The sequence below is a fragment of the Drosophila elegans genome, unplaced genomic scaffold (genome assembly GCF_018152505.1).
Source record: "Drosophila elegans isolate 14027-0461.03 unplaced genomic scaffold, ASM1815250v1 contig_814, whole genome shotgun sequence".
Lineage (NCBI taxonomy): Eukaryota > Metazoa > Arthropoda > Insecta > Diptera > Drosophilidae > Drosophila > Drosophila elegans.
Genome location: NW_024546167.1, coordinates 3,739,636 through 3,766,006, shown reverse-complemented (window position 1 = coordinate 3,766,006; position 26,371 = coordinate 3,739,636). Strand labels below are relative to the sequence as shown.

At 41.0% G+C, this 26,371-nt stretch overlaps 7 protein-coding genes across 8 annotated transcripts; 2 read left to right on the top strand and 5 right to left on the bottom strand.

The window, feature by feature from the left end:
• The first annotated feature begins 120 nt into the window (after positions 1–120).
• LOC108135342 (nuclear pore complex protein Nup107) lies at positions 121–3,240 on the top strand. Its single transcript, XM_017256034.2, has 2 exons — positions 121–2,417; positions 2,822–3,240. The coding sequence occupies exons 1-2, from the start codon at positions 239–241 to the stop codon at positions 3,184–3,186; spliced, it is 2,544 nt and encodes an 847-aa protein (XP_017111523.1). The 5' UTR covers positions 121–238; the 3' UTR covers positions 3,187–3,240.
• LOC108135343 (protein dpy-30 homolog) lies at positions 3,222–3,815 on the bottom strand. Its single transcript, XM_017256035.2, has one exon. It carries the CDS (start codon positions 3,683–3,685, stop codon positions 3,296–3,298), a length of 390 nt encoding a protein of 129 aa, XP_017111524.1. The 5' UTR covers positions 3,686–3,815; the 3' UTR covers positions 3,222–3,295.
• Positions 3,816–4,286: 471 nt separating this feature from the next.
• Positions 4,287–5,316, top strand: LOC108135307 (ER membrane protein complex subunit 3). The gene is made up of 2 exons (XM_017255992.2): positions 4,287–4,523; positions 4,593–5,316. Exons 1-2 carry the CDS (start codon positions 4,375–4,377, stop codon positions 5,188–5,190), a joined length of 747 nt encoding a protein of 248 aa, XP_017111481.1. The 5' UTR covers positions 4,287–4,374; the 3' UTR covers positions 5,191–5,316.
• Positions 5,317–5,513: 197 nt separating this feature from the next.
• Positions 5,514–6,603, bottom strand: LOC108135354 (cilia- and flagella-associated protein 20). Its single transcript, XM_017256046.2, has 3 exons — positions 6,494–6,603; positions 6,248–6,439; positions 5,514–6,194 (listed from the first exon to the last, which is right to left on the bottom strand). Exons 1-3 carry the CDS (start codon positions 6,575–6,577, stop codon positions 5,625–5,627), a joined length of 846 nt encoding a protein of 281 aa, XP_017111535.1. The 5' UTR covers positions 6,578–6,603; the 3' UTR covers positions 5,514–5,624.
• On the bottom strand, positions 6,554–7,903 carry LOC108135353 (replication termination factor 2). Its single transcript, XM_017256045.2, has 3 exons — positions 7,781–7,903; positions 7,585–7,716; positions 6,554–7,519 (listed from the first exon to the last, which is right to left on the bottom strand). Exons 2-3 carry the CDS (start codon positions 7,651–7,653, stop codon positions 6,689–6,691), a joined length of 900 nt encoding a protein of 299 aa, XP_017111534.1. The 5' UTR covers positions 7,654–7,716; positions 7,781–7,903; the 3' UTR covers positions 6,554–6,688.
• A 286-nt stretch (positions 7,904–8,189) lies between these two features.
• On the bottom strand, positions 8,190–14,619 carry LOC108135322 (lipase member H-A). Of its 2 annotated transcripts, none has more exons than XM_041710400.1 (6): positions 14,491–14,619; positions 14,292–14,421; positions 10,002–10,150; positions 8,984–9,418; positions 8,382–8,586; positions 8,190–8,320 (listed from the first exon to the last, which is right to left on the bottom strand). In XM_041710400.1, exons 1-6 carry the CDS (start codon positions 14,552–14,554, stop codon positions 8,257–8,259), a joined length of 1,047 nt encoding a protein of 348 aa, XP_041566334.1. In that variant the 5' UTR covers positions 14,555–14,619; the 3' UTR covers positions 8,190–8,256. The 2 variants fall into 2 exon arrangements, with proteins under 2 accessions (XP_041566334.1, XP_017111499.1); XM_017256010.2 differs by lacking the exons at positions 14,292–14,421; positions 14,491–14,619 and adding exons at positions 12,059–12,200; positions 12,371–12,431.
• Positions 14,620–24,561: 9,942 nt separating this feature from the next.
• LOC108135302 (C-type lectin 37Db) lies at positions 24,562–25,416 on the bottom strand. Its single transcript, XM_017255986.2, has 2 exons — positions 25,279–25,416; positions 24,562–25,221 (listed from the first exon to the last, which is right to left on the bottom strand). Exons 1-2 carry the CDS (start codon positions 25,414–25,416, stop codon positions 24,805–24,807), a joined length of 555 nt encoding a protein of 184 aa, XP_017111475.2. The 3' UTR covers positions 24,562–24,804.
• Positions 25,417–26,371: the final 955 nt, after the last annotated feature.

Here is a 26,371-nt window from a genome sequence, read left to right as displayed (position 1 = left end):
TAACAAAATTAAAATAAAATAAACAATTCTTAAACAAAATTTTAAATTACAGTTATATTTGGTCACCCGGGATCCAACTAGATCAAGTTAATCGTTTATCGATAGCGCAACAGCATTAAAAGTCCATCTCTTTTAGCATGTCCCGGCATTTTCGGCCGATAGCGCGTGAATTTCTGTTTTGTAGTTTAGTTAATGCCAAATAGGAGATAACCAGATAGCCAGATAGCCATCCGAAGCCATGGCCGACAGTCCGATGTTCCCGATGAGCAACCGCAGTGGCCTGCTGCGCACCACCACACTGAACAACTCCCAGGCGCCGCAGAACCTGTCCCACTCGCTGCTCCTCCTGGAGCAGAGTAACGCGGCCCTGGAGGATCAATCGCTGGTCGAGGACGCCGGCGATGATCTGGATCGCGGCAAGAGTCGCGTGGACATCCTGTTCCCGCAGTTCTTCGACGTGCTGCAGGCGCAGACCGGCGGACCGGAGACCTTCGAGGTGATCCAATCCCTGACCCACGTCTGTCGCGGCGTCGTGGAGCAGCTGGAGCTGGAGATCGAGCGCGGCGTGGGCGGGACACAGGGCGCCCGGCAGCGCGAGTCCATCTTGGCATGGTTGCGCCAGGAGATCTACACGTGGCGCCTGCTGCACGCCCTCTTCTACGACCGCATCCTGCTGCAGTCCGACACGCAGGCAGACGACGAGATGCAGGAGGGCCCCACCCTCGGCGGCAGCGAGAAGGAGGTCATCCAGCAGCTGTACACCATCAATGCCACTCTGCGCGAGTACCAGCTGGTGGTCGACTGGCTGGAGGCCTGCTACAATCCGGGTGAGCAGCAGAATCCCCTCCACTGTCACGATCGCATGCTGGCCTGGGAGAACACACTGTTCCAGCTGGAGAATCTGCAGGGCGCCGCCTTTGGCAAGGGCCACGAGATCGTAACGCGTCTGGATCCCGATGCTCCCGTCCGCGAGAAGCGTCCATTGCACGCTCTCGACGAGGAGGACAACCTGCGCCTCTCGCGCGCCATCTTCTCGGCCATTCGCTCGGGACGCGTGGACGACGGACTGAAGCTGTGCAAGCACTACGGCCAGACCTGGCGAGCGGCCATCCTCGAAGGTTGGCGTCTGCACGAGGATCCCAATTTCGAGCAGAACGTGTCGGCGGTCCACGAAAAGCTGCCCATCGAGGGCAATCCGCGGCGGGACATCTGGAAGCGTTGCGCCTGGATGCTGGCCGATTCGAAGAACTACGATGAGTACAGCCGGGCCACGGCTGGCGTCTTCTCTGGTCACCTGGGCTCGCTGAAGTCGCTCCTGCACAGCAGCTGGCACGATTTGCTGTGGGCCCACCTCAAGGTCCAGATCGACATCCGCGTGGAGTCCGAGATACGTGGCTGCTGCCTGAAGCGCTACCAGCCCATGCCGGACGATTACTGGAACGGCAAGATGACCATGGAGCAAATCTTCGACGAGCTGAACGTGGCCAAGGATGCGTCGGTGCGCGACTTCGCCCAGGGCCATCTGGGCATCATCCAGCGGCACTTGATCCTGGACACCTGCGGTGAACTGTTGCAGCAGATGGGACGTTGGGTGGAGAAGGACGCTGCCCCATTGTCGCCCCACCAATTGCGCTTCATGGCCCACATTGTGCTCTTCCTGCGCCAAATTGGACGCGTGGAGCAGGAGCAGCAGGCGGAGAAGATCATCGCCGCGTATGTGGAGGCCTTGATGGCGAGGGGAGAACCCCAGCTGATAGCCTACTACGCTGCAGCGCTGTCCAATCCGCTGCAGGTGAAGCTATACTCGCGGTTCCTCGAGCAGGTGGAGCAGAAGCGTCAGAGGGAACTGGCGCTGGATGCCGCCTTGCAAGCAGGTCTGGATGTGGAACAGATTACCCGTATCACCGTGGAGAACATTCGCTCCATTCGACATGCACCTGGCAAATTCGGTGAGCCGCCCTCGGGTGAGATCTCCGTGGCGGAGCAGCGCAAGATCTCCGCCCTGGAGTGGCTCCTCCATCTGCCGGAGCAGCGAGGCGAGCTGCTGTGGCAGGCGAATGCCATGATGCGCATCTACCTGGCCTGCAGCAAGGTGGAATGCATGCGCCAGACCTTCCGCATGGTGCCCGGCGACATTGTGCAGCAGATCATGGGCCTGTACAGCTCGGTGGACAACATTCCGCCGCGAGAGGAGTGCTGCCTGAAGGAGTACCTCTGCTACAAGGTGTACTTGTCCGGCGTGGACAGCTTCGTGGAGTGGAACCGCCTGCAGCAGAACAGGCCAAAGAAGCCGCAGCCAGGAGCCACTGCCTCCTCACAGGATAACTTCACGGAGCGCATGGCTAGTGAGCGGAAGGAGCAGACCCACCGAACGGAAGTCCTGCGCTGGGAGCACAAGGTCAAGGAGCAGGCCAAGCGTAAGTATATTTTATATTTTGATAGTATTATCATAAAATAATACATTGAGTTTTGAGGATCAAAGTTAATTTTAAATGCTTTAAAAAGTCACTAAACTGATGGAAAGTATTTTCGAGTGGGGATTTTAAGTTTTTAAAATATTCTTAAAAAATAAATAATGTGAAAATATGTTTATAGACAGGGATAAAAGGAAAATTTGTTGGGATAGTTATAAAAGTAGGAAGTTAATTGTACTCAATTTTATTCCTTAATCATTTTCTTTTGCAAATGCGGAGAAACGAAATTGATTTTAGGTTCAATAATTATCTTGGAAATACTGTTTAAAATTCTTAATTGGCTGGGTTCCTTTAAGAATTTTCAATTTTGCAACCATTTATAAACCAAATTATTTGTTTTCCCGCAGAAACCATCGAAACACTGTACAATGTGCTGATGTTCCCGGACAAGGGATGGCTAGTGGATCCGTTCATCGCCAAGCAACCCGAGAATGCCGCGCAACTGAACTGGGAGAACCGCCTGCTGCAGATGGAGAAGCTGCGCTCCATCTGCCTGCCCGAGATTGCCCTGCTGCTGAACGAGGTCATGTTCAAGTCTGGGGATTTTGCGGGCTGTGTGCGCCTGGCGGACGAGATATCCAGCGAAAGCCGTCAGCTGTACAAGGTCTACACCAAGCACAAGCTGGCCGAGCTGCTGGCCAAGATTGCCAACGCATCGCTGGAGCTGCTCAACACGAAGCTGGATCCCTGGGGCTACCCCATCACAGTCTAATGTGTGTGGGTGTGTGTGTGTTTTTTGCGATTACATTCTAAATTTAAACGTTTATTATTTATGCACTGTTCACTTACAAAACTAACGAGCGGAAAAGGGGAGGAGGGTTTTACGAGTTGTTGTCCACTGCAGCGGCGTTGTTCTCCTCGCACCCGTTGCTGTGCTTCAGCAGGTAGGAGGCCAGAAACTGGATCGGATCCGTGGGCCTCTCGCGGGCCAGCGCCTGCAGTCCGTGAAGCAGAACCGGCGCCACCGTCTGGTCCAGGTACTGTCGCGTGGGCATCGAGCTTGTCTCGCCACTGGTCTTCTTGGCCGTCGGCTGTTGCTGTTGTTGCGCTGCCGGCGTGGACTGGCCAGCGGTGGCTGCGGATGCAGTTGCTCCCGGCGCGGCTGCCGAATTGGCCTGCGTGTTGTTGGTGCAATTCTGCTCCTTGGCGGAGTCTGGCGTCGGATTTGGTGTCGGTGCCGGGGAGATGGGAGCGTCGGTTTTGGCCTCCATGGCTATGTTTATCTGGGGCTCAACAAATCTCGGTTTTTGCTACTGGCGTCTCTATTTGAGTCCAATAATTCGATGCCTCAAAATTTACATTCTCCGGTACCAGAATAGGGTTGCCAAATGCAATTCGGAAATCGATTGTCTCCAGTTGAACAACGCCGATATATCGATTGCTAGTCATTTTTTTGCCTGCATACACAATTTTCACACATTTGCGGTACTCCTTTGCAAGGCATAAAAATTGGACAAATTACGAAAATTTAATTCAAGTAAGTAGTACACAAAACAATATAAAAAATTTTACCAAATTAAATAATTTAATTGATCTGAATAATATCTTATTCATACAAAGTTCTCTTAAATGTTTTCTTATCATGCATATGCAGTTTATTTTTCAAATAAAAGCCAATTTGTATGTTAAAATTTGTATTTGACTTAATTATCGTATAATATTAATTATATTTTGTATTGTTTTTTTTTCATATATAAATTAAATGAAAGGAATCGAGTTTATTTTAAATTGTCAAGTGACAACATGCTAAAATACTTTGTCACGCCTGTGACTCGATAACAAAAAGGGGCAATCGCTATCGGGTGAAAAATCGATTGTCATCCCCAATTGAGCCAATTGGTTCATCTGCAGCTGAAAATTAGACCGAAAAAGTAGGAAATTTTCACAGATCAATTAAAACATGACGGAGCTGCTGATCGATCCGGACATCCGCGTGTGGGTGTTCCTGCCCATCGTGCTGATCACGTTCCTGGTGGGCATTGTGCGCCACTACGTCTCCATTCTGATATCCACACAGAAGAAGGCCGAGATCACCCAGATCCAGGACAGGTAAGAGAACCCCACTGCCGTCCAAAGGGCATTGGAGCAGCCTCTTTGATAAATTAATCTCACCCACAGCCAGGCGATGATCCGGGCGCGTCTTCTGCGCGAGAACGGCAAGTATCTGAGTGCCCAGAGCTTCTCCATGCGGAAGAACTACTTCAACAACGAGGAGACCGGCTACTTTAAGACCCAGAAGCGGGCGCCCGTGGCCCAGAACTCATCCGCCATGCTCACCGACATGGTCAAGGGCAACTTCATCAACGTCCTGCCCATGGTGGTGATCGGCGGCTGGATCAACTGGATGTTCTCGGGCTTCGTCACCACCAAAGTGCCCTTCCCGCTCACCCTGCGCTTCAAGCCCATGCTGCAGCGGGGCGTGGAGCTGGCCTCCCTGGACGCCGCCTGGGTCTCCTCGGCCTCCTGGTACTTCCTCAACGTGTTCGGCCTGCGCTCCATCTACACGCTGGTCCTCGGCGAGAACAACCATGCCGACCAGACGCAGGCCCAGGCGGACGCCATGACCGGCGCCGCCATGACCATGCCCCAGGACCCCAAGGCGGCCTTCAAGGCCGAGTGGGAGGCGCTGGAGATCACCGAGTACCACAACGCCCTCAAGAACATTGACGCGGACATGCTGACCATCGCCAGCGCTGCCACGGACAAGAGTCCCTGAGTGACCAGGCCTGCGGGCCCATTCTAATTAAGATATTTTAGCAAATTCACAATGTAACAAAGAACATTTTGTTTTAGAGTCCAAGAGGGTTAATAAATAAAGCAAGTTGTGTGTCTATGAAAGGCAGTTCTTTAGCGCGTTCTGTTTCGATCCTAACTAATATTTATCAATAGTTAAACCAAATAATGCAGAGCTTATTAAAGCAATCCCCCAGATCCTTAGTCCTTATTGCTTATTGTGTCCTATAACACTTCAAAACTGAACTAAAGAGAACTCAAATTTGGCAAGAAATTAATTCCAAGTGACCAGAAAAAGAAAACAACTGAGATAAAGGGAGCTCATAGCCTCTATGACTGGAAATTTAAGAGATGTTCACTTTCCACTCCCAGTCGCGCATCAACTGATAAAAAGTAACAACGAATAGGAACAATAACTTAGTAGTAGGCCTCTTCGGTGGCCTCCGTTTGCGGGGCTGGCTCCTCGGCGGCGGGCTCTGGTGGAGCGGAAACTGGCGGCGACGGAGCCTTCTGCAGAACGGGCGGCGAAGGAGACTTCTGCAGCATGGGCTCCGGCTCGCTGGGAACGTCTGTGGGGGGACCTGCGGTATCCTGCTCGGTGTCCTTCGACGGACCCTTCTCGCCACGGGCCGTGTTCAGGGGCGACGGAGGACGGGCGGTGGCCTGCACCTTGAACTGCTTCTCCGGCTTCTTGAGGTCCTTGGGCTTGCCCATCAGGCGGTAGTCGTTGGGCAACTCCGCCTCCGTGTAGAGCTTGTCGGCAAAGTAAATGCGCCGGATGCGCACGTTGGCATGCAGCTGCAGGGATACGGTCTCCAGATAGTTGGACCCATATGCCCGACGCGTGAAGTCGGCGAGATTGAATTGGATTTGATTCCAGCCCGGCGACATGCCCATGGGCATGGCCGTGCAGAAGGGCTTCACGGAGGTCTTGCTCTGGAAATTGGACACCCGGAAGCGACGCATGAAGCGCTGATCGTCTTGAATCTGTAGTTGAAATAGGGTTTATCCCATCAAGAGATACATCTACCTGAACCAACCTTAACTTCGAAGCAAAAGTACTTGTGCATGTTCTTGATGAGGAGCACCAGGAAGGGCAGCTTGATGCCCAGCTGCTCCTTGCACTCGCTGGGGCAGTGTATAAAAGTGGTGGACACATTCGAGCCCATGATCTCGAGCACCAGAGACTTGATGTCCTCATCGTAGATGCGTTTGATGTAGCCGTTCTTGGTCTGCCCGAGGAATCATTCTAGCGATACAGAGACGTTTGAACTTTAGATACTCACATAGGACGACCAGTTGGCCAGAGGTGAGCTGCCCACGCTGTAGAGGACGGTGAGGAAACCTTTCTGGTAGGCTGAACGAAACATTGTCGTCGATTGTATTTGATTGAACTGTGTGTGTCTGGTTTATAGGATCAGGCTACGCACCAAGTCCCAATGTGACTGATGTGAAAGGGCAAGCTTAAACTAAACTATATATTAATTGTAAAAGGGATTGTAGGTGACCCAGTGGGCGCGCTCCTGGTCCTTCTCGGTCTTGTGGGTTGTGAAAAGCGATTTGTACACGTCGCTGGCCTTGGGATCCTTGGCCACGCTGAACTCGCTCTTGAGACGCTTCAGTTCGGGATCCTGCATGGCATTGACGGCACCCAGTCGCTTGAGCGGAGCCACCGCCTTGACTTTCGAGCTTGTGGTGGGCTTCTCCGGCGCAGCAGACTTTGATGTGGAGGCCACTGGCTCTTGGGACTCCTCGGGCTCAGCTTTAACTTGCACCTTGTTGGCCCCCTTCTTCTCCTTCTTCGAGGACTTGCGCTTGGCTGCCCGCATTTCCATTTTGACCCGCATCAGCTCGAGGTCCTCGTCGTTGCCGTTGAGCACCACCACGTCCTCGACGCTGTAGGGTGTCTGGCACAGCGGACAAGTGCTGGCAGCGCTGCCCTTGATCTGCTTCAAGGCCCGCTCGGACACTACGCATCCGCAGCTCCACAGAGCCACGAAACGGAACTTGCCGGACATCTCGAGGCCAATCAGCTTGCAGATGTAGGGAGCGTGACGGGCGTCCAGCAGACCCTCGGTCTTGTCCTCCTCCGTGAAGGCGGGATTAGGGGTCGGCTGCAGCTGGCGGATGTCCTTCATGCTCTTCACGTGCGCCGCCGTCTCCGGCATCGGCTCCTTCTCCAGCAGCCGCTCGATCACGCTCTGCTTGGAGTACAGCCTGCCCATGCCGCACATGGCGATCGGCTCCTGAAGGCGCTGCTGGGTCAGGGTGCAGTGGCGCCACCGAAACTCCCTCTCCGCATCCTTGTCTTTCTGCAGGATAAAAAAATTGGGGAGTTAGTCTGGATAGGGCAACACCTCCAGTTTAAGTCCATTACCTGTTCGGGCTTTTGCTTCACGCGCACCAGCTCATCGCGCCTGGGAATGGTTCCGCCATCGCATCCCATTATTTAGTTTGGAATTTATTAAAGATTTCCAAGCCAAGATTTGCTTTGTGGGACAGTTGGCATCTGAAATGTGCATCTTTGTATTTAAGTAATTCTGTTGTTTCTGAGCTAAACGTTGACTACTCACACAAAATAACCAACAAATCTTTACAATTTAATGCCTCTATCTACCAATTAACTGTAAACGACGTTGTTAATCACAAATTTTTATTTATTTATATATTGCTCATAGAGATGGGGAAACTAAAACATCGATAACAACGATTTTAATATGCTATGCCAATCGATGGCTACTTACTTTTTGGCATATCGCCAAGTCGATATTTATAGGAAATATATTTGAATTTTGGTATTTTGCAATAAAGTTTTGAATCGAAAGAGTAATTCGGTTTTCCCAAGGAAATGTCTATATATAAATTATATGAGCAATTTCTCGAATCCTTTTTTTTATATTTTGATACATTTTATAAATGTCTTTAGATCGAGACGTGTCTTTGTGTTTCAAATTAATTAATTAACAACGAAAAGTCCCAAAAAAAAATTATAATTGAATTTATTATCAATAGTTCTATTATAGAATTACAACCTATTGAAAACCAGCTCCTACGCGTCCGTGAAGGGGCAGTGCTTGGCATACGGCACGTCTATGCAAATACATCCTCGGGCGCTTAAAAGGTCAGGGTTTAAGGTCAAAAGAAGGTCGATTTAATGTTTCATTAAGCACTTACTCATCGGGGGCGTCGTTGCCTATGTGGTACTCCCTCAGCAGCGAGGCGAACTCGAATGGATTGGTTTTCCCGCTGACAGGCAGCCGCTTTGGACCACTGAGATGCAGGCAGCCGTTGGGACAAGGAACACCCATGAACTTTTTATGCTTGAAAGTGGCCGTTGCCAAGTAGCAGATGCTCAGAAAGTGCGAGCAGCGGGACCTTCCTGCGGGATAGCAGACATACAAATTTTTATTTAATATTATTTTACCCACAATATTATGTCAATAATCTAGGCAAAACAATATAGGTTTACACAATAATCGATGGCAGCGCCATTAAAGGAGTACCATAATATTCAATTTCTATGCGCGCATGTGAAATAACAATGAAGTAATGTCGAATTTTTAATAAACTGTAGAATATGACAAAGTCTTATTTAAATGAAAATATTTGTATTTAATCGTAGAATCGTAGGCCATATGCGTAACTTTTAACCAACCAAAGAAGTAATGCTCATTTTCCAATTATTTTCCTATTTCTTTTGACTGAAATTATAATACCCCAAGTTGATATCAAGCTTATGTCCAATGCAAACTTATATACTTTTATGCAGCTCTTACTGATGGGATTCCCCTTGCAAAAGGGCTGAATGCGTCCTCCGTTGACGCAGTAGTTGAGGTGCCCGGTGTTGTCCTCCTGTCCCAGGAATCCGGCGTTGGTGTGGATCACCTGGATGACGTTGGCGTCGTCTAGCGACAGCCGGAAGGTGTTGCTCTTCTTGCGCTCGATTAGGGGTCGTGCGGGGTCCAGGCCGATGATGCGGTACTGCTTCCGCGTGAGGTGGTTGCTGATCATGCCGCAGATGTGGGCGCCCAGCGAGTGGCCCACGCAGGTGATCCGTTCCCGCACCGCTCCGTAGTGGGTGAGGAAGGCGTAGATCTGGGCGGTGCACTGCGCCGTAAGCCTGGTGTTGATCAGCGAGTGCAAATAGCACGGATAGCGGGTCAGGGGTCGCCAGTCCACGGTAATGACATTAAAGTCGCGAGACAAGTAAGCTGAAAGAGCCAAATAGATTTATAAGTTTGATGAGCTAATGGCAAAAAATAAGATAATAATAATGAACAAAATTTTAACACACAGGGATCAATAAAAAAACGATACACCCAAACGACCAAACGATACACTCAGATAAAAAAGCCACATAGTACAATAAAAATAAACATTAAAATATTTGAATATTACATTATTTTCAATACATAAACTTACTTAAAATAAACTCTTCTTATTTAGTTTCTATGATAATTCTTTTTGGATGTAGTGGATTTTAAACTCACAAAAAAAAAGTAAGTCTACAGCGTTACATAAAAAGATCAAGATAGCTTTATTAAACCTTTTGTATACATTCTGTTCTTAATGATAGCATAAGTAAGTAAATTAAGACAACAAAACGACAAAATACACAAGTTTCTGGTACAAAAAATGTTATCTTGCAGATTAAACAACTTCTAACAATTTACAAGTTTGCAGCTTATTTATCGGATATTTGCATTCGAATAGTAAAAAAGTAGTATAAGTAACTTGCGAAAATTTTATTTTAGTTTTTGTTAAATAACAAATCAAAGAGCGTATCTACTTTACCATCCCTAAGAAATTGCAGATGAATGTCGATGGCGGTTCCATTAAATCCGTGAATTATGAAGACCGTTTCGCGTTGCTTGCTGAAACCACCTTTATAAAGGGTAATTGGGTTCTTGACATTTAACGTAATTCCTCGACGGGGCCCATTGCTAAAAAGAAATTAAGATTTAGGCTAATTAATTAAAACATGAAAGAAAGCAAACTATGGATATATATGACATATATACTATGTATTTATACTTCATACATATACATACTTTCATCTGAAATAACAACACTCTGGTATTAACATATGCATGCATACCATATAACCTTATTTTATTAGTGAGCTCATATTTAATGTCTTTATAGGTACGTTAACCTTATTTTCATTGAAATCTCTCTGCTGATATGGCCGTATTGAAATGCGATAATTGTGCGCAAGTATCTCATCGTCGTTAGTACATGCTTTTCGCTTAAATGGAACGACCGGCATTTCATGTGGCTATACAACCGGAGAAACCTCTCGTGCGGCAAGCGATCTAAAGCCAGAACATGACCACTCAAGTGGTCTTTATTTGGCTTCTCTTAGCTCTTATTTTCCATTGCAATTTGGACAAAAAGTGCGTTTCTGTTTATATTGAATAGGGACATATTTAGATAGTTTCCATCGACCACCCTGTTGATTCCAATAAAAAATGTTCATATACATTCTTTCTATGATCGAAACTTTCAAGTTAAACAAATAGTAATATATATGTTTAGAGCCAATGAAAAAAACTAAACCAGTTCTAAGCAAATGATTTAAAAGTGGTCTCCATGAGTCTAAAACAAGATTAAATTCTTGCAGAAGGCGATGTGTGAGCCACTTGGTTGTGTTTTAAGAACGGAGGTGTCAGTCCGGTAATTTTCCGCTGTTATACAACCATCAATCAGCAGTCTCTTAAACGCTGGCCATCATGTAATCCCCTCAGCCGTACAATGTAACCAAAACAATTACCCGGCTGCTTTCCAAAAATGGACTTCATCTTCGGAGTTCGAGGTGATTTTGGCCAGACAAGTTAAGCAACTACCAATGAGTCGTTTGTAAAGCATTTTATTGACCAATTGGCCATTGCAATCGATGTCATCGCTGGCCAAACTTGGCGGTCAATGCGGTAAAACTGGCCTTCTTTGGCGGGAGCATCTCATCATTTGTGGGTCAGTGGCTCTGGTTTCTATAAACGAGTTGCTCGCCCATTGATTGCACTCTTGTTTTTCGGTTTCTGCCAGCAGCAATATCCTTGTGGTTGCACAAGTGCGGTGCGAAAAGTGTTTCGGCAGATGGCACACTAACCGAGTGAGCGAATCCAGTTGCCTAACACTAACTAACACGAGAGGAACTTTCTCCCCCGCCCAGCGGCTAGCATAAATCATCACCGAAATTGGCAAACTCGCTGCACAGAGAAAACCCAATTCTTTTACATGATCAAAAAAGTCTAAGAGAAAATTCTATTCATGTTTGAAAAAGATTTTTTTACTTAAGATATGAAAAAATCAAATTTATTGTGTGTCTATAAATTTATAAGTCAATGAATTTTTTAATTAAAGAACTATAAAAACGATCAAAATGAACCACTGTGTATTTCAGCAAATATTTAAATATTGAAAAACAGTGACTAAAAAATGATTAGAAAAAAATTCCTTATTGCGCACCATTGTTTATATGTTCAGTTGAAATGTATTTACTTATTTACTTGTTACTATTTAAATATAGCATTTCTAAACGTTTTATGTCGGATCACAATATTTAAGTGAGCTATTAAATTGAACAAATGAAAGTTAAAATCAATCCTGACTAAAAATTATAACCATAATGCATAAAAACTTACAATAATTTTTCTTTGTGTATTTTACAAAATTGCTTATGAGTTTATGGAACTTTTCACTTCTTCAACTTTATCTTGATTCATCAAGAAGAGAAATTTACTTTGGAATTTCGGGACATAAAATTAAAGTTGAATTATTTCGGCACGTTTTTAAAAACTTTGTTCATTATACCATGAAATGGACAGCTTGTAGAATTCAGTCAAACTTACGGAGCGTACAGTCGGTGATCGATATGAGGACTGGGACAGAAGTTTTTGTCGCGCAGAAAGCAACGCAAGACATTTAAATCCAAGGCTCCACTGTTGCGCAGATTCTTCCAATCCGTTTTGCTTAGCAGCAATGTTTTTGCATCTGCAATTGTATTTTATGTGGTCTTTAATTCTTAGACCTATTTTCGACATTTTTCCAATAAGGTGTGGAAAAACAATATTGGAAAAAATTAAAAGACTTTAACGTGGACTTTTTATTTTTTAAATCACTATTATTTAATTTGATCAATATATTTTATTGTATTAATATACCTTTGGCAAAGAAGGAGAATATGCAAAAAACGAGGAGATGTTTCATTGTTATTTGGAATTCGAAGTTTGAATCTTAATTTAATATTTTATAAAGAAATTTGTAGTTTTCCAGATAAGAATATTCAGTGCACAAACATATTAAATATTTTGAAAATTGTTATTTTGTTATTTTAATTCACATTTCCTTAATTATTTAAATTATAATGGATTAGGTAAATATTTTATTGTTTTATTATTATTATTATTATTATTATTATTATTATTATTATTATTATTATTATTATTATTATTATTATTATTATTATTATTATTATTATTATTATTATTATTATTATTATTATTATTATTAATATTATTATTATTATTATTATTATTATTATTATTATTATTATTATTATTTTTGTCTTATTTGTTTAAAATTATTTCGTTATCCACAATTTTACTTGAAGTCAGCATTCAATTTTGATTTGGTAACATTTTTAGCAAAATTGAAATTATTTTTTCAGCGGCTTGTGAGTAAAACAAAACATGATTGTGAAATTTGTGTTTCGTTGATCCAGTTTTTATTTTTTGACTTAATTTCCTCCAGGACATATGGCTTTCCTTATCGCGAATTTAGTTTGCCTTTCACATATTCCGTATATATTTAAACCAGATTCCACTCCGTTTTTCCGTTTAAATTGACAACTGGTACTCCGATCACATGGTTTTTAATTGATATCCGTTTTTTTCTGCCAAGCGGTTTCATCGTAATCCTTTGCATTAAATTCAGCTATTTTTTTGCGAGCAATCCGCGCCACGTCTTGCAGTTTCGCGCTGTGCGCTGCAAATGCGCTGCAAAAGCGCGAAATGCGCGACCAAGGAAAATGCAGCGATTGCAACGGTAGCAGCAACACCTAAAAGCAGCAACATTAGCAAGAGCAGCAACAGCAGCAGCAGCAGCAGGAGCGGAAAAAAACTGGCCAAAGAATGGCTCAGCCCACCGCCTGTTGCCTTGACTTTGTATTACTCCGACTTCAAACGTGAACGACTTCGGCAAATATATAATGTTGCTGCTGTTTTTGCTTTATTGTTGCTGCAATTGCTGTTGGTGTTGCTGCTGTGTCTGCCTGGCGACGTCTTTGAAATGAAAATTCATGGCACACGCAACGCTGCACTGATTTTGATTATGAGTTTTGACTTGAAAATGGGTGCTTTCGGTTTCGTTTTCCAACTCAATGCCGTTGCCTTTTTCATGGTGTCTGCGGTTTGTAATTCGTCTGCTTATTATGCTTATTATTTACATAACATTCGAATCCGAATGCAAATTCTTATAATTTTCCCTGACGACATTTGCGTAGTTTGTTTCCTAAGTCATTCGTTTTTGCCCAAGCACTAGTAAAAAATAAAGGTTATCGGGCTTGCATCTTTTTTGTGACTTTCTAGCCTTTCATATTGCCTTTGTTTTTGGTGGTTCAAGGACAGAAAAAGGAAAGGTCTAAAATCAGGGATCAACAGCGGTCATTTATCATGTCCATCTGGGGCTCCAGAAAAGTGAAAGATTGGAATGTTTGTATAGGCTTGCGTGGTGCGATTGCTAATATTTTAAAATAAATTCGATTCAATGGAATAACTTAAAATCGACTTGTAAACAAAACGGCGCAATCGTGCACAGAAAAGTTTTAGATTTCTTTAAAGTTTTAATAAAATAAATATTGATCTTCATTTGATCTTATATAGTGGCTTTAATCATATCAAATATTATTGTACATCCACGCAATTATTCTAAGTCAAAAACATTTGCTTTAAAAGTATCTCAATTAATAAACAGCTAACGTATGATTTAAATGATAACATTCTTGGCATAAGAAGAGTCTTTTTTTTTGTAACTAACGCTTGTTGTTTATAACCTTTTGCACTTTAAAATTACCACTTTACTTACCTTGTAAAGAGCTGGAATTCTATATATTGCTTGGGACATGTTTCCCACAATAATATGTGACAGTTTAGTGGATTCAAGTCGAAATTTCCATTGCGAAACAAGAATTGCAGGGCCTCTCTGTGATATTTGGCTATAAAAAAGGAAACCAGCTTAGCACACAAATCACACTTCTTATCGGCGACGAGATCATCCCACTTACACGCGTTCGTGAGCGGATCCAGGGAAAGTAAAGATAACAACAATACGATAACGCGGGTCAACATTTTGGCCAAATGCACTCCGCATTTAAATTGGTATCACCGAGGAGAGTCAGGCACATCGGGTTAAATGGAAGGCGTTTAATTGAATGAGCCATTCGGATCGCCTACTGCTTAACTGCGGAGCAAAGAGCTTTTAAAAGCTGCATCCGCACAAGAAAATGGAAAACGAATGAAAATCTCCTAAAATTGACACTCACGAACGACCCGAGTTGGGTGACATTGCTTGTGGGGAGCTGCCAAGTGGTTGTTTTCATATTTCGGTCTCATGTGCACAGAAGCTGCGTGTAACCGAAGCCCCGATTTCCATATGGCCAGGTACACTGCAAGAAATTATATATATAATATTAATAATATCTTAAAAGAACGTAAAAGTTTTAAAAACTAGAAGTAATACTTTTCAAATGACTATGGTAAAGATTTTTTAGAAGACTTTGAACTATATTTAACAGATTTTTGTTAAATCAAATAATTTTAAATAATATACATCTTAAAACGGTTTTTTTTCCAAATTTTTCAAAAAGCATTGTCAATATACGTATGTTAGCAGACAGTACTTAAAAAGCCATTTTATATTAAAAAAAATTTTTTTAAGTTAAAATATTTGTTAGCGTTAGTTAATTAATTAAATTATTATTGATATCGGATACTTTTTAAAGTTGGATTAAAAGCAACATTTCAAGCAAGTTTGAGAGCAAATTAAAATGATTAATTATGAATAATAAGAATTTCTTGTGGTGTAATATCTTAAAGATTACTTATGTGTTTGGGTTTCGCAATTGTCTATAAGTTTCAAACGCCTATTGATTGCCACATGGGGCCACCTGCAGGCTGCTGCATTGTCCACAGCAATAAAGAACACTAATAATTAAAAAAGCTTCCCCTTAGATAGCAGTAAAATAAATTGGGAAACAAATTGAATGGCTACCAACATTTATGGCAATGATCTTAGCTGAGTTAAACGTTATCACGCCACATTTCCTTTCAAAATTTGATAAATGGTCAATTACTATGAGTTTGAAAAATCATTATCAAAATGGAGTGGTATTTTACAAATTTAATAGACCAACAATTACTAAGAGTTTTTTACATCGTTGTTAAAATGGAGTGGTACTAAGTATTTCTGCATAATAGAACTTGACCATTATTAAAGCTCCAACTTTTAGGGGTCAAATGAGGCTAGTGAACTTTACCTTTTGGTCCACTTTAAAAGTTAGCCCAAATTATTTTTGTACACCTTAAACAAAACAATTGCCAGAGGGAAACAGATCTCAGTTGCGGAAAACAACAGACCAGGCCCAAAATGACATCAAACGTTTTTTCTACCGGCAGACAACGATTTTCCAAACGAAAGTAAACATGGTTGGGTCTGCGGCTAATGCATCTAATTGAAAGTAATGAGCTCGTTGGCCTACAACACCGCAAAACGGGGCTAAAGTCAACTGGAGGCAGCAAAAACGTTTTCATGGGTTTACTAAAGCCAAAAGAAGGAAAAATATAATGCAAATGAAAACGAAATGGTACAGTGGAGAGAAAAAATAACTATGTTCACAGCAATTGTTTCCCTCTATTCACGATTAGTACTCTATATGCTATGGTTATATGAAATTTAATTTGCTTTTAATATTTATGTGAATCATAAGATGTGTAGTGCTTCTTAAAAATATATTTTGTTTCCATAATTTAAACCTTTAGTTGTTTTTATGATTCAAGTCTATTTATTAATGTTTATTTTAGACTGCAGTTGTTGGTTAATTTTTCCGAAAGAGAACCAGTATTTCGGCATCGCTCATTTCTTCCCTTTCCCTTATTGAGGTTTTCATTTGTTTTTCACGGTTTCAGGTCTCAGCCAATCTGCTGTTACTGTCTACTTGTTCATTTGATGTAATGTTTTGAATTGTTCATTCATCTGGATGTGGTTGACGAAGAATAAGTGCCAATTGCATAACATTTTCCCAAGTTGTAGTCATAGGAACCAGCTTACATTCACACCTCGATTTTATCCGTTGCTATTGTATTGAAGCTTATATCGTCCCTATTAATTGGTATTCCAATTATGATCGGAATCTGTATAACTGACTTAATTGTAACACGAAGGAAACGTGTTGCAATTGGATGCCAAATCAAAGCGAAACATTTTCAACAGTTTTAAATATCACATAGGCTAACAATAAATTAGTTAACTAATTTAATGATTTTTGCTTTTTGTTTTGGAAATTACACTCATTTCAAGTTAATTGACCATGACCAATTTTGGCTTATTTCGCACATTTGTATTTTTCTTTTTTAATGCAGTTTAAATTTCTCATAAAGCTTGATAAGTTATGGGGCGTAACGTCGGTTGGAAGTTTCCGTAAAATATTCACAGGAGAGATATGACGGTAAAAGTTAATAGTTAAAACACACAGAGCACTGTAAATTCTAAGATAATTTAAAATGGTTTTCGTTAAAGATACATTTTTGAAGGCTCTTTAAAATTTTGACGGATTAATCCAAATACATGGTCATGGTCACAGAATTTCGGATTCGGATTTCGGATTTATACTATTATATATGTGGTGTTTAAAGTCGATTACTCAATTTATAAGCATCTTTTCATTTAATTTGTGTAAATATTTTTGACCACCCCGAATTTCGCAAAGCCTTTAACGTTGAGAATGACTCGAATTTACGCGCCTTTTCTAAAGGAAAAACTTAAATGTCTATGCTAATTTATTTTTCTGAATCTATATTAATAAGTCACCTGGTAACGTATGTAGATAAGTCTTAATTTACAGTTTTATTTTACCATTTTATTAATGCACTAACGTACAAAGATGGCATAACTGAGCAAGCAGTATATGGTTTTGTTGCCTACTAAATGTTGGTACAGAAAGCTTATCGACTTTCCATACCAAACTCAGCGAGCTTTTTGTGAAAAATCATTTCTAAAATAGCCTTAGCACTTGATATGGTTATGTTTTCTGCTGGTTAATAATCTTATTTAAGAAGTATTTTTATATATTTCTTTGAGTTCCCCTTTTTTATTTCACAAAAGAGAGAAATATTGAGATGAATGCGTTTTTGTACCTTAATAAGTGTAATCATAATATTTATAAAAGTCTTTTAAAATATAGGTCTTGCCATGTAGTGGATTTATGAAAACCCTACCATTTTACATATAACCCGTTTGGTTGTCGTTAATAAAACCTCGAAAGTTCGAAAGTTATTTGAAACTTTGTTTAAGATTCAATTAATAAACTTGAAAAACTGACTCACTGTTATTTTCCGTCAAAGCCCCACCGTTTTGTTTTTCTAATGCAAGGCTAATTCCAATTTCAATTTAATTTACTCTTGAGCAATTGTATAAGCTTCCCCCAAATGGCGAAATCAAGTTTAGATTCTTTTGAATCGGCTCATTTCTTATGCAAGTCGCAATCAATTTTCAATTTCTTGCCTACACTCGACAAACTCCTTGGAAAATAATCAGAAGGCTTTGCATACTTACAGATAGTTTTAGAACTGGGGCCAACTTACGATGCGAGTCTAATCAAAATGGGCCATAAATTCCGGGAATGCGGAGAACGAGTGGAAAATTGCGTTGAGCTTTGTTTTTGCTTCGCCTTCTGCTTTGGCCCAACTTTACTAATTAATTGTGCACTTGAGAATTTTTGAGCAAACTCTGAAACTTAGCTGCTACGGCAAAAAGATCCATTGGGAATGGCGGGAAGAGTGTGTGAGGTGTTTGGCACTGGCAAAGTTGACGAGTAAATAAACTAACAATTTTTCCTACTTAATTAACAAAATTGTTTTAATACTCCATCTCCATCTCTAGGTTCTCGACGGAGCTGCCAAGTGAGGCGTTAAGCGACGGCGATGCTGTCAACATTGGCAGACTGACTGAATGACAGACTGGCTAAATGACTGCGCAAACAAACCCCAAGTACGGCGGGCACTGGATGGAGTACGGCAATAATTAAACTTGTCACAGTACACTTTGCAGTGCAATCGGAGTCGGGCCAAAAGGATGGCGAACTCGACTTAGAAGGATGGCAGCTATGAGCACAAAACTCATAACTATGTGCCATGAAAGCGCTTGCGATGCTCTGTATTTGTTTATACACATTATAACCAAATGAGTTTTTTATACTTGGTAGATAAATGCAATTGCTATCTGTCAACACGCAAAAAATCAGTTTTGGAAGTGGTGCACAGAGTTTTTAGTATCCCATAGTAGAGTAAATTTTGAAACAACATAAAAAAAAAAAAATAAAATATTTTCTCTGTTTCTAAAATGTATGTTATATCGAAAAATGTGTATGTTTGTGTCTCAAGTCCAAAAAATATAATAAAATTCTTTGAAATACATATAACATAGAGAACTGAGGGCGTACCACAAAAGAAAGCATTTCCATTTTATTGCAAATAACATTCGGATTAACATATAAAGCAACTTTTGCAATATCGAATGCATTGGATTGGCAATTCGTTTGCGTGCTGGCCACTTGGCCACTTGGCTCAACAATAAATTGCAAGTTTTGGAAAAGTGCAGCGCATAGCTTATGAATTGCATTACAAAGTCGCATAAATTTTCGCATTCGCATTGCGCCAAAGTACGCGCAACAAATCGTTTTGGCGCCGAAATGCATTTATCATCAGCAGAAACTCGCGTTCATTGCGCAAATTCAATCTGATGTCGGGAAACGCTAGAATTATGAGCTCAGCCTCAGTTCAGCGGTTTTCCAGAAATGGTGCTGTAGGTGGTGATGTGGGTGCTTTGGGTGGTCCAGCAGGTTTGGGTGGTGCAGATCCCAAGGAGATGGCGTGAAATGACTCGGCTGAATTATGCGGATGCTTTGACAAGCTCTTTTTCCGCTCAGCTTTCCATTGACTTTTAATGGCCCGCCTCGCATTATTGAGATTTACAGTTTGCCGATTTATTGGCTATTCAGGAGTCGTTTATTGAAGTGACTTTGCTTGGCCACAGGAGGAGCGGTTAGTATTGAAAGTATATATTAAATGAAATTATGGAAGATGAAAATTTATAAAATTTTAACAATTAAAATGTAGGTATAATAAATTTATTACTTATTAATTTATTAAATTTCTTGCTTTGGCTTAGCTTACTTCAACTTAACAATCTTAAAGTATTTCACCCTTTCGCCTCAATTAGACTTTGGATCAACCCTCTCGATCCCATTTTAATCTAGCTCAACTTGAATTTACGACCTTCAAGCCTTTCCACAAGTCTATTGGCCACTGATTTATACAAGTTAATTAACACTTTTGTTGGCCTAACCCCCAAAAAATACAACGAATTCCAAAGCCATTCATAATACGGCAAAGCATATGGGAAGGACCTTTATTCCGCACAGCCTCATCTCCCGGCCACCTATGTCAACAAAGCCGAACAAAAAGGACAATTAAACCCTTTGAAAAAAGGCAGACAAAGCAAGGCAAATACAAACAAACACGGGACAGCAAAAACCGAACAGAGTGTTGAAGGTCAGGGTGCCATCCTCCGTGCACAACAACGATTTATTGGATATTGTTGCTGGATTTTCACAACATTTTATCGCCTCCAGACGGACAGATAAACGCAATAAACAATTGCCGGGCCACAAGCTGCGAGATCCTTGATGCTGGAAAACATATTTAGAGTTTTCTTAAGTAAATTATTGCAGAAATCGACAGGCAGACAGCAGCAGACCCGGAAGCTCAAATGGGCGCAAACATGTCATTAAATGGCAGCCTCGACAGGCATCCCTCCACTCGAAACCCCCTTCAATACCAGTATATATCCTGATCCTGGAGAGCGAGAAAGTTGTTGTTTCCGTTTCCGCCAGAGTTGAGGTCCTTTTGAAATCCTGGCGATATCGCAACGACAACTCCTCATCGTCCTCGTCTCTGTGTGCCCTCTGTCTTTTGGGCTTGGAGCTCATTTGCGAAGTTGCCGCTGCAAATATTTGCTTAGCCTTTTGCACCCGTCCCCAAACGATTACCGAGGAGTGAGCTGGCTGTTTATTTGTTTACTTTCGTTAGACATTCGCCTGCTCGATATGGCGACACTTAACCCTTTAATGACTGCAATGCTGTTGGCACTTTGTGATGCCTTTTGGCAAGTTATTTGCTTGCATGGGTATGCCAAAAATGGTTTAAGTTATTTTGTTTAGTTATGAGGAGAACAAAGTATTTTAATATGAAAACTTTATCTTCCCAAAAATGAGTACTTATTTTATTTGGGATACTTCATCCAAAAGAATACCAACTGGAACTAAATATTTTTATCTTCTCTTTTGCAAATCGGGCAGGCTGAAAAACTACCTAGGAGAGTTCCGCAGTAAGGTGCTGCAGAAACTGAAAATGAAGGTTTTGGAGGAACCCACGGCCCTTCTTGGTCCACCTTCAAGGACCTGATGCCCTCCAAGCACCTGTATACGATGCTCCCTCCATGATGAGCTGTGAGCTATCGCTTCTGTTCTGTTTGTGCTATTTTAATAAAGTTCTCTTAGCCTCCTGCAACTTAATCTCCGCCTGCAATGCACTCTGGGAAATGCTTTCGAAAATAGTCAAAACACTATACAACATGGCATCTGTTCAAACCACAACTAACGAAAGATTGCAAAAAATAAACTTATTACAAAAAATGTTAAGCCTTCACCTTATGTAACAAGTTAAAAGCGAGTTATTGGTTTAATTTTTTTGGGTTCCTTCCAATAAACTTTTGGAACTCCTATAAAACTTTTTGTGACTTGCATTTTATTTGGCAAGTTTGGTTTAGACTTGAAGTTTTCAATATAAATAACAATAATAGAATGCAAGATTAATAAAACTTGCATAGGGAGTCTACACAAAGTTATGTTAAGGTGTTAGCCAAACAAAATCAATATTTACGTTTTGTAGTTTAATTATTTAACCCCAAAATTGGTTAGTATAGAATAATTTTAAAGTTATAAAAGGGGAACAATTTTCTATTAAACAGGAGGATAAGGCCGCACTGCAGTGCCATTTCTTGCTAAAAGTTTTGCCAATATTTGTTGGGAAATTCTTAAAAAATTTTATATTTTTTGAAGATACCCAACCTTAGTAGCACTGTGTTGTTCAACCCGAAGCGGCTTGGCGAAATTTTAAAGAGCGCTCAAAAAATAGTTTACCTTGGCAACACGACGAAGAACAAATTGCCTGCAACTAAACATAATGGTTAAACAGACACCTGCTCGAGGCTCCACTGCACTCAAGGAAAATCACTTGAGCGGCTCCGCCGGAGGTCCCAGGTTCCCTCGCTCCTCGCTCATCGCACCTCGTTCCTCGTCCTTATCGCGCCAGTAGACATCACCCAACAGATTTCGACCTCCTCAACATAATTTGCCGTGGTTTTGCATTTACTTTGCATCTCGAGCGTGCTTGAGGCAAAAACAAAACCAGAATCAGAAACGGCGATGCACGGAAAAAATATAGCTAATTAAGATTACACATTTCATTTTTAAAAACCAACAATTTGCTACATTTATGATATTTAGTATTTAATGATTTTACATTGGTTAAAATTAATATTTATCAATATTAATTAATTATTAATTATTAATATCAATACTGAGATTTAACTGTTAACTTTTATGTACAGTACCTAGTTTATATGGTTGAAACAAAGTCCTTGTTACTTCAATGCTAAAAAACAATTGACTATTTAAAAATCCTAACCATTTTCGATGGTTATTTTAAATCAAAAGTAATTTAAAAATTTCAATTTTTTAGGGTTTAAAAAAGGTTTGGTAAAAAAGTATTGCGACCTATCACTAAAAAAAAAAATAAGTAAAAGTTATGAATTATTCTTAGCAATAAAATCTCGAGTGTACAAGAGCGGCTTCAAGAGCAGTTCAGCAGCATTAGCCTTAGCCTAGCTCCTTGGCTGAGCTGCAGCTGCTTCTTCTTGTTGCTTGCTCCATGCACTTCCGTTTCCGGTTGCCCTTTGCCGCTCATCCCCCGCACCGCACTCGACTCAAGCGTCTCAGTTTGTTGGCTTTCGTCTTGCTAGCTGCATTTTCATCCTGTTTGCAATCACTCCGCCTTCGTGGTCCTTGCGGTTAGCTTCTGGGGAAAAGAAAGTGGAAAAGCGGCGGGAAAAGGGTTTGAAGACAGGGACAGGCAGCCTCAGCTTGTTTTTCGGGTTTGCTCTGTCTTGTCATGTTTTTTTTGTCTTGGGTTTTTAAGTTGCTTGCCATTTGCACAAACATATGCGCATACTTAATTCGAAATTGTTTTTCCTTGGTTAAGGATTTGAATGGCTTAAGGCACACAGCGAGAAATGTTGGTCCTTAAAATATAAATTTTCATTACGAACTTAAAGTGTCTAGGTGATAGGTTGGTACTTGCAAATAAATCAACTCATGAATAAATACCAAATCTTATCATTATGAAAATTGTGGCTTTCTAATTTAAGCAATATGGGCACCCCCTTGCTGTCATTTCTTATCACTGAAATGAGTAACGTATTGTAGCGTAATCAAGGGGAATCCTAATAAAGACTGCTAAATCACAATAAACTTGGCTCATATTTGCCATGTTTAGAAATGCATTTATTAATTTTATTGAACCTCCTCCTCATGATTTCAGATTTAAATACAACTACATAATTAAAATTGTATTTAAATTTATTATTTTATTTTTATTAAATTTTAACGGTTTATCCGTTATTTGCATTCAGGAAAACAGAGAGAATTAATCAAGTATATTGCACTCACTCTGACAATGTTTTCTACTTACAAAAATTCAAGACCAAAAGATCTCAGTATGAGAAAAAATGTTCAAGAACGAAAAAACTCAAGTTGACTACAAAAGCAATTTTTTTCAAGCATTTGGTTTTCGGAATTCCAACAATGTTCAAATTTTCTTTAATTTTTATTATTTGAAATGAAATGTTTTACCAAAATCGACCGATACCCCTCATTTTCCCAATATTAGAACATTGTTCTCAAGTTCAAAATTCAAGTACACCTATCCCCAAATTTTATTATTTTGTGTCTTAAAATGATACAAATGTTCTTATTGTGAGTTCTAAGGCAAAATCTGTACTGAAAATGTTTTTTCAGTAATATATTCCTCAAATTCTAAACTTAGGAATTTCTCTGCGTGCGTTTTTGCATGTAGTTACAACCAGACAGTTCTCCTTGCACCCACTTTGAAAACTGAACTACACGCGTTATTTGCACAGCAAGTTGGAGCTCATTTACACGACATGAAAAACAAACCAAAAGTTGAAGAAGGGAAGGAGGAAGAAATGCCACTTCCAGAAGAAACAGGACCTGACTTTAGCGAAACTATTTTTACTCCGTTTTTAATTTAATTAGCACTCAATTTGCCAGCCTCTTTCAGGGTGTGTGTGTGCACACTTTGCTCCATTAGCAGAAACGGGCGGTGGCAAATATGATTTCCAACTTGTGTGCCTTTCGCTTTTCTTTGAGGAAAATGGAAAAGTTCTGCCTTGCCTCATATTAATTAATCGCATTAAAATGATTTGCATTTGCCGGGGAAAAGTCAGACTTTTGTACTTTGTCTGCAAAAGAGGTGCCGGCACTTATTTAATTAGACTCAAATTATTAATTGCTGTTTGTTCGCCCACTAAGTCAGGTGAGCCTGCGAATCCCATGGGGCCAACATTGGGCATGGACTTAGATGGCAATCCGTCCGGATGATTGATTGTCCGAGCTCTGGGCACGCCAATCTCTGGGGATAAGGAATAAATGCCGGACAGCGCCTGTTGACACAGGTGTTAGTCGCCTGCCACTGCAATTGTAATTGTAATTCTTCTAAATGAGTTCTGTGTTTCTTGGGGACAAAGGAGATTTGTATTTGTTTGCCTGACTTGGAGTTTTATTTTGCTTTGTGCTCCGTTGCCATCTGTTTGCACTGCAGCGAAACTCTTTCTTTGCGATTCCAGTTAAGTTTTCTTCATTTCCTGGACTTGTCCTTTAAAAACAAGTCAAATGTATGGACTCTAGAAAACATTATTTTTTAATGAGCTTTATTTTCTCGCTTTGCTTTCTGGGTTCCAACTTTTGCCAATTTGTGACCGCTTCGATAACTTCCATAAATTCAGGAAAAAGAAATGACATACGACCTGTTGTGAGTTTGCCTCTTCTCGCCAAAACGTCAACACGTTTTTTATCGGCTTAGCCAGTTTTGTTTATGGCTCTTTACCCTTTGGCTGTCTGGAGTCGTAAAGTTCCATTTTTAGACCTAAAGTTCTTGCTGTCTCTATAACGAACCTATAAAGAATTTTATACAACTACATCTACCTCTAAAAATTGTTGCTTCTTTAAACACAAATAGCTTTCAGTTGCCACCCTTTTGGCCTGACAAACGAAGGGAAACTCGTACAGGCTGCATTCGATATTGTGGTATCCAAAGCCATTGTAATCAGCATAGGCAACACAGTCTTTTCCGGAGAGATTCTGCGGTTGATTTGCACTCCAGGGCGTATACGCAACGGATGAGCCATCGCGATTCTGAACAAAGGCACTACCCATTCCCAGGGAAGTGAGTCCTGTCCAAATGGAGTCCTTCCAGCTGTTGGCGAAAGGTATGCCCAGAACTTCAAGAGTGGCTGTCAACAACTGCATATCCTTCTTGTCGTCAAATACAAGCAGAGTGGAGTTTAAGCTGTAGCATTTGCGATCGGCATTAAACCAATTGGCCTGAAAAACATTTACATGTGAGAACCATTTGTATTTTAAAATTCTAAAAAGTCTTACCTTTTCGTAGGACACACGATAGCATTTTTCTCCAACAAGAGTGAAGCCCGATGGACATTTAACTTTTAATTGGGCCGAAGCCAGAGAAAATGTAAAAATAGCACAAAGAAAAAACAACGTGTTCGATGAAGCAGCCATAGTCAAAAACTGATTACTTTCACCAGTTTTTTGAGGTCTTTATAGTTGCTTGTTAGCCAATATTTTCCATATCTAATCTGGAGTGTTTGCTCTACAATTAAGACAATCTGCGGATCTAGTGTTGCCATTTCTTATCGGTAATAATCATTATGAATAACGCCTATTAGCGTAATCAAGAGGGAATACTGATAAAATAACATCAAGTATTTAAGCACGAAATCAGTATTTATGTTACGGTAACAAACCTATTCAATGAATTCCGCTTCCAAGCAAACGTGGACCACGTTAAATTTTTTTTTTTAAGTTTCATTGCCGCATTTGTGGCAAACTGCTTTAGATTATATACAGCCCCTAGGACCCCTGGCAATCAGAGCCGGAAGTTAAATTATTGTGCCAATCTTGAGTAGGGAACTCGACTCTCAGTTCATATAAATAATAGGCCAATTAAAGTGCAGTAAAGCCTCGCAGCAAACCAAACCAAAGTTTAAGTGGAATGATGAAAGGAGTTGAACTTTTATGGCGGGTAAAGCCGTCTGCATTTACCTGGCCAAGGATTATGGTTCATTTAATTGGGTACAATGCACATCGAAATTTTGTTAACAACGATGCCGGAAACTTGGCGAGTCTGCGAGTGCATAGAGTTGGGTCAATTAAATCATTATGAAAAGGGCTCAAACTTATGCACTTATGTACACAAAGACTATATTTTCTATTAAAAGCTGTTAAAACAGATACTTTATGCAACATTTTTAGATAACTCAATTGTTATTGTTGTATTGTCCAAGCTTAAAAGAAAAATGATCAAAACAATGTACATACGTGTTACTTTTTCGCAATGCGATTTTTTAGCAAATTTTTCTCAATCAAAGTTGTCTCGCTGTTCGAAAAGGACCCTTCCCAGTGCGTTTACAAAGCTGATTTTGACTTTAAGTTTGGCATATAGCTCCCCCGCCTG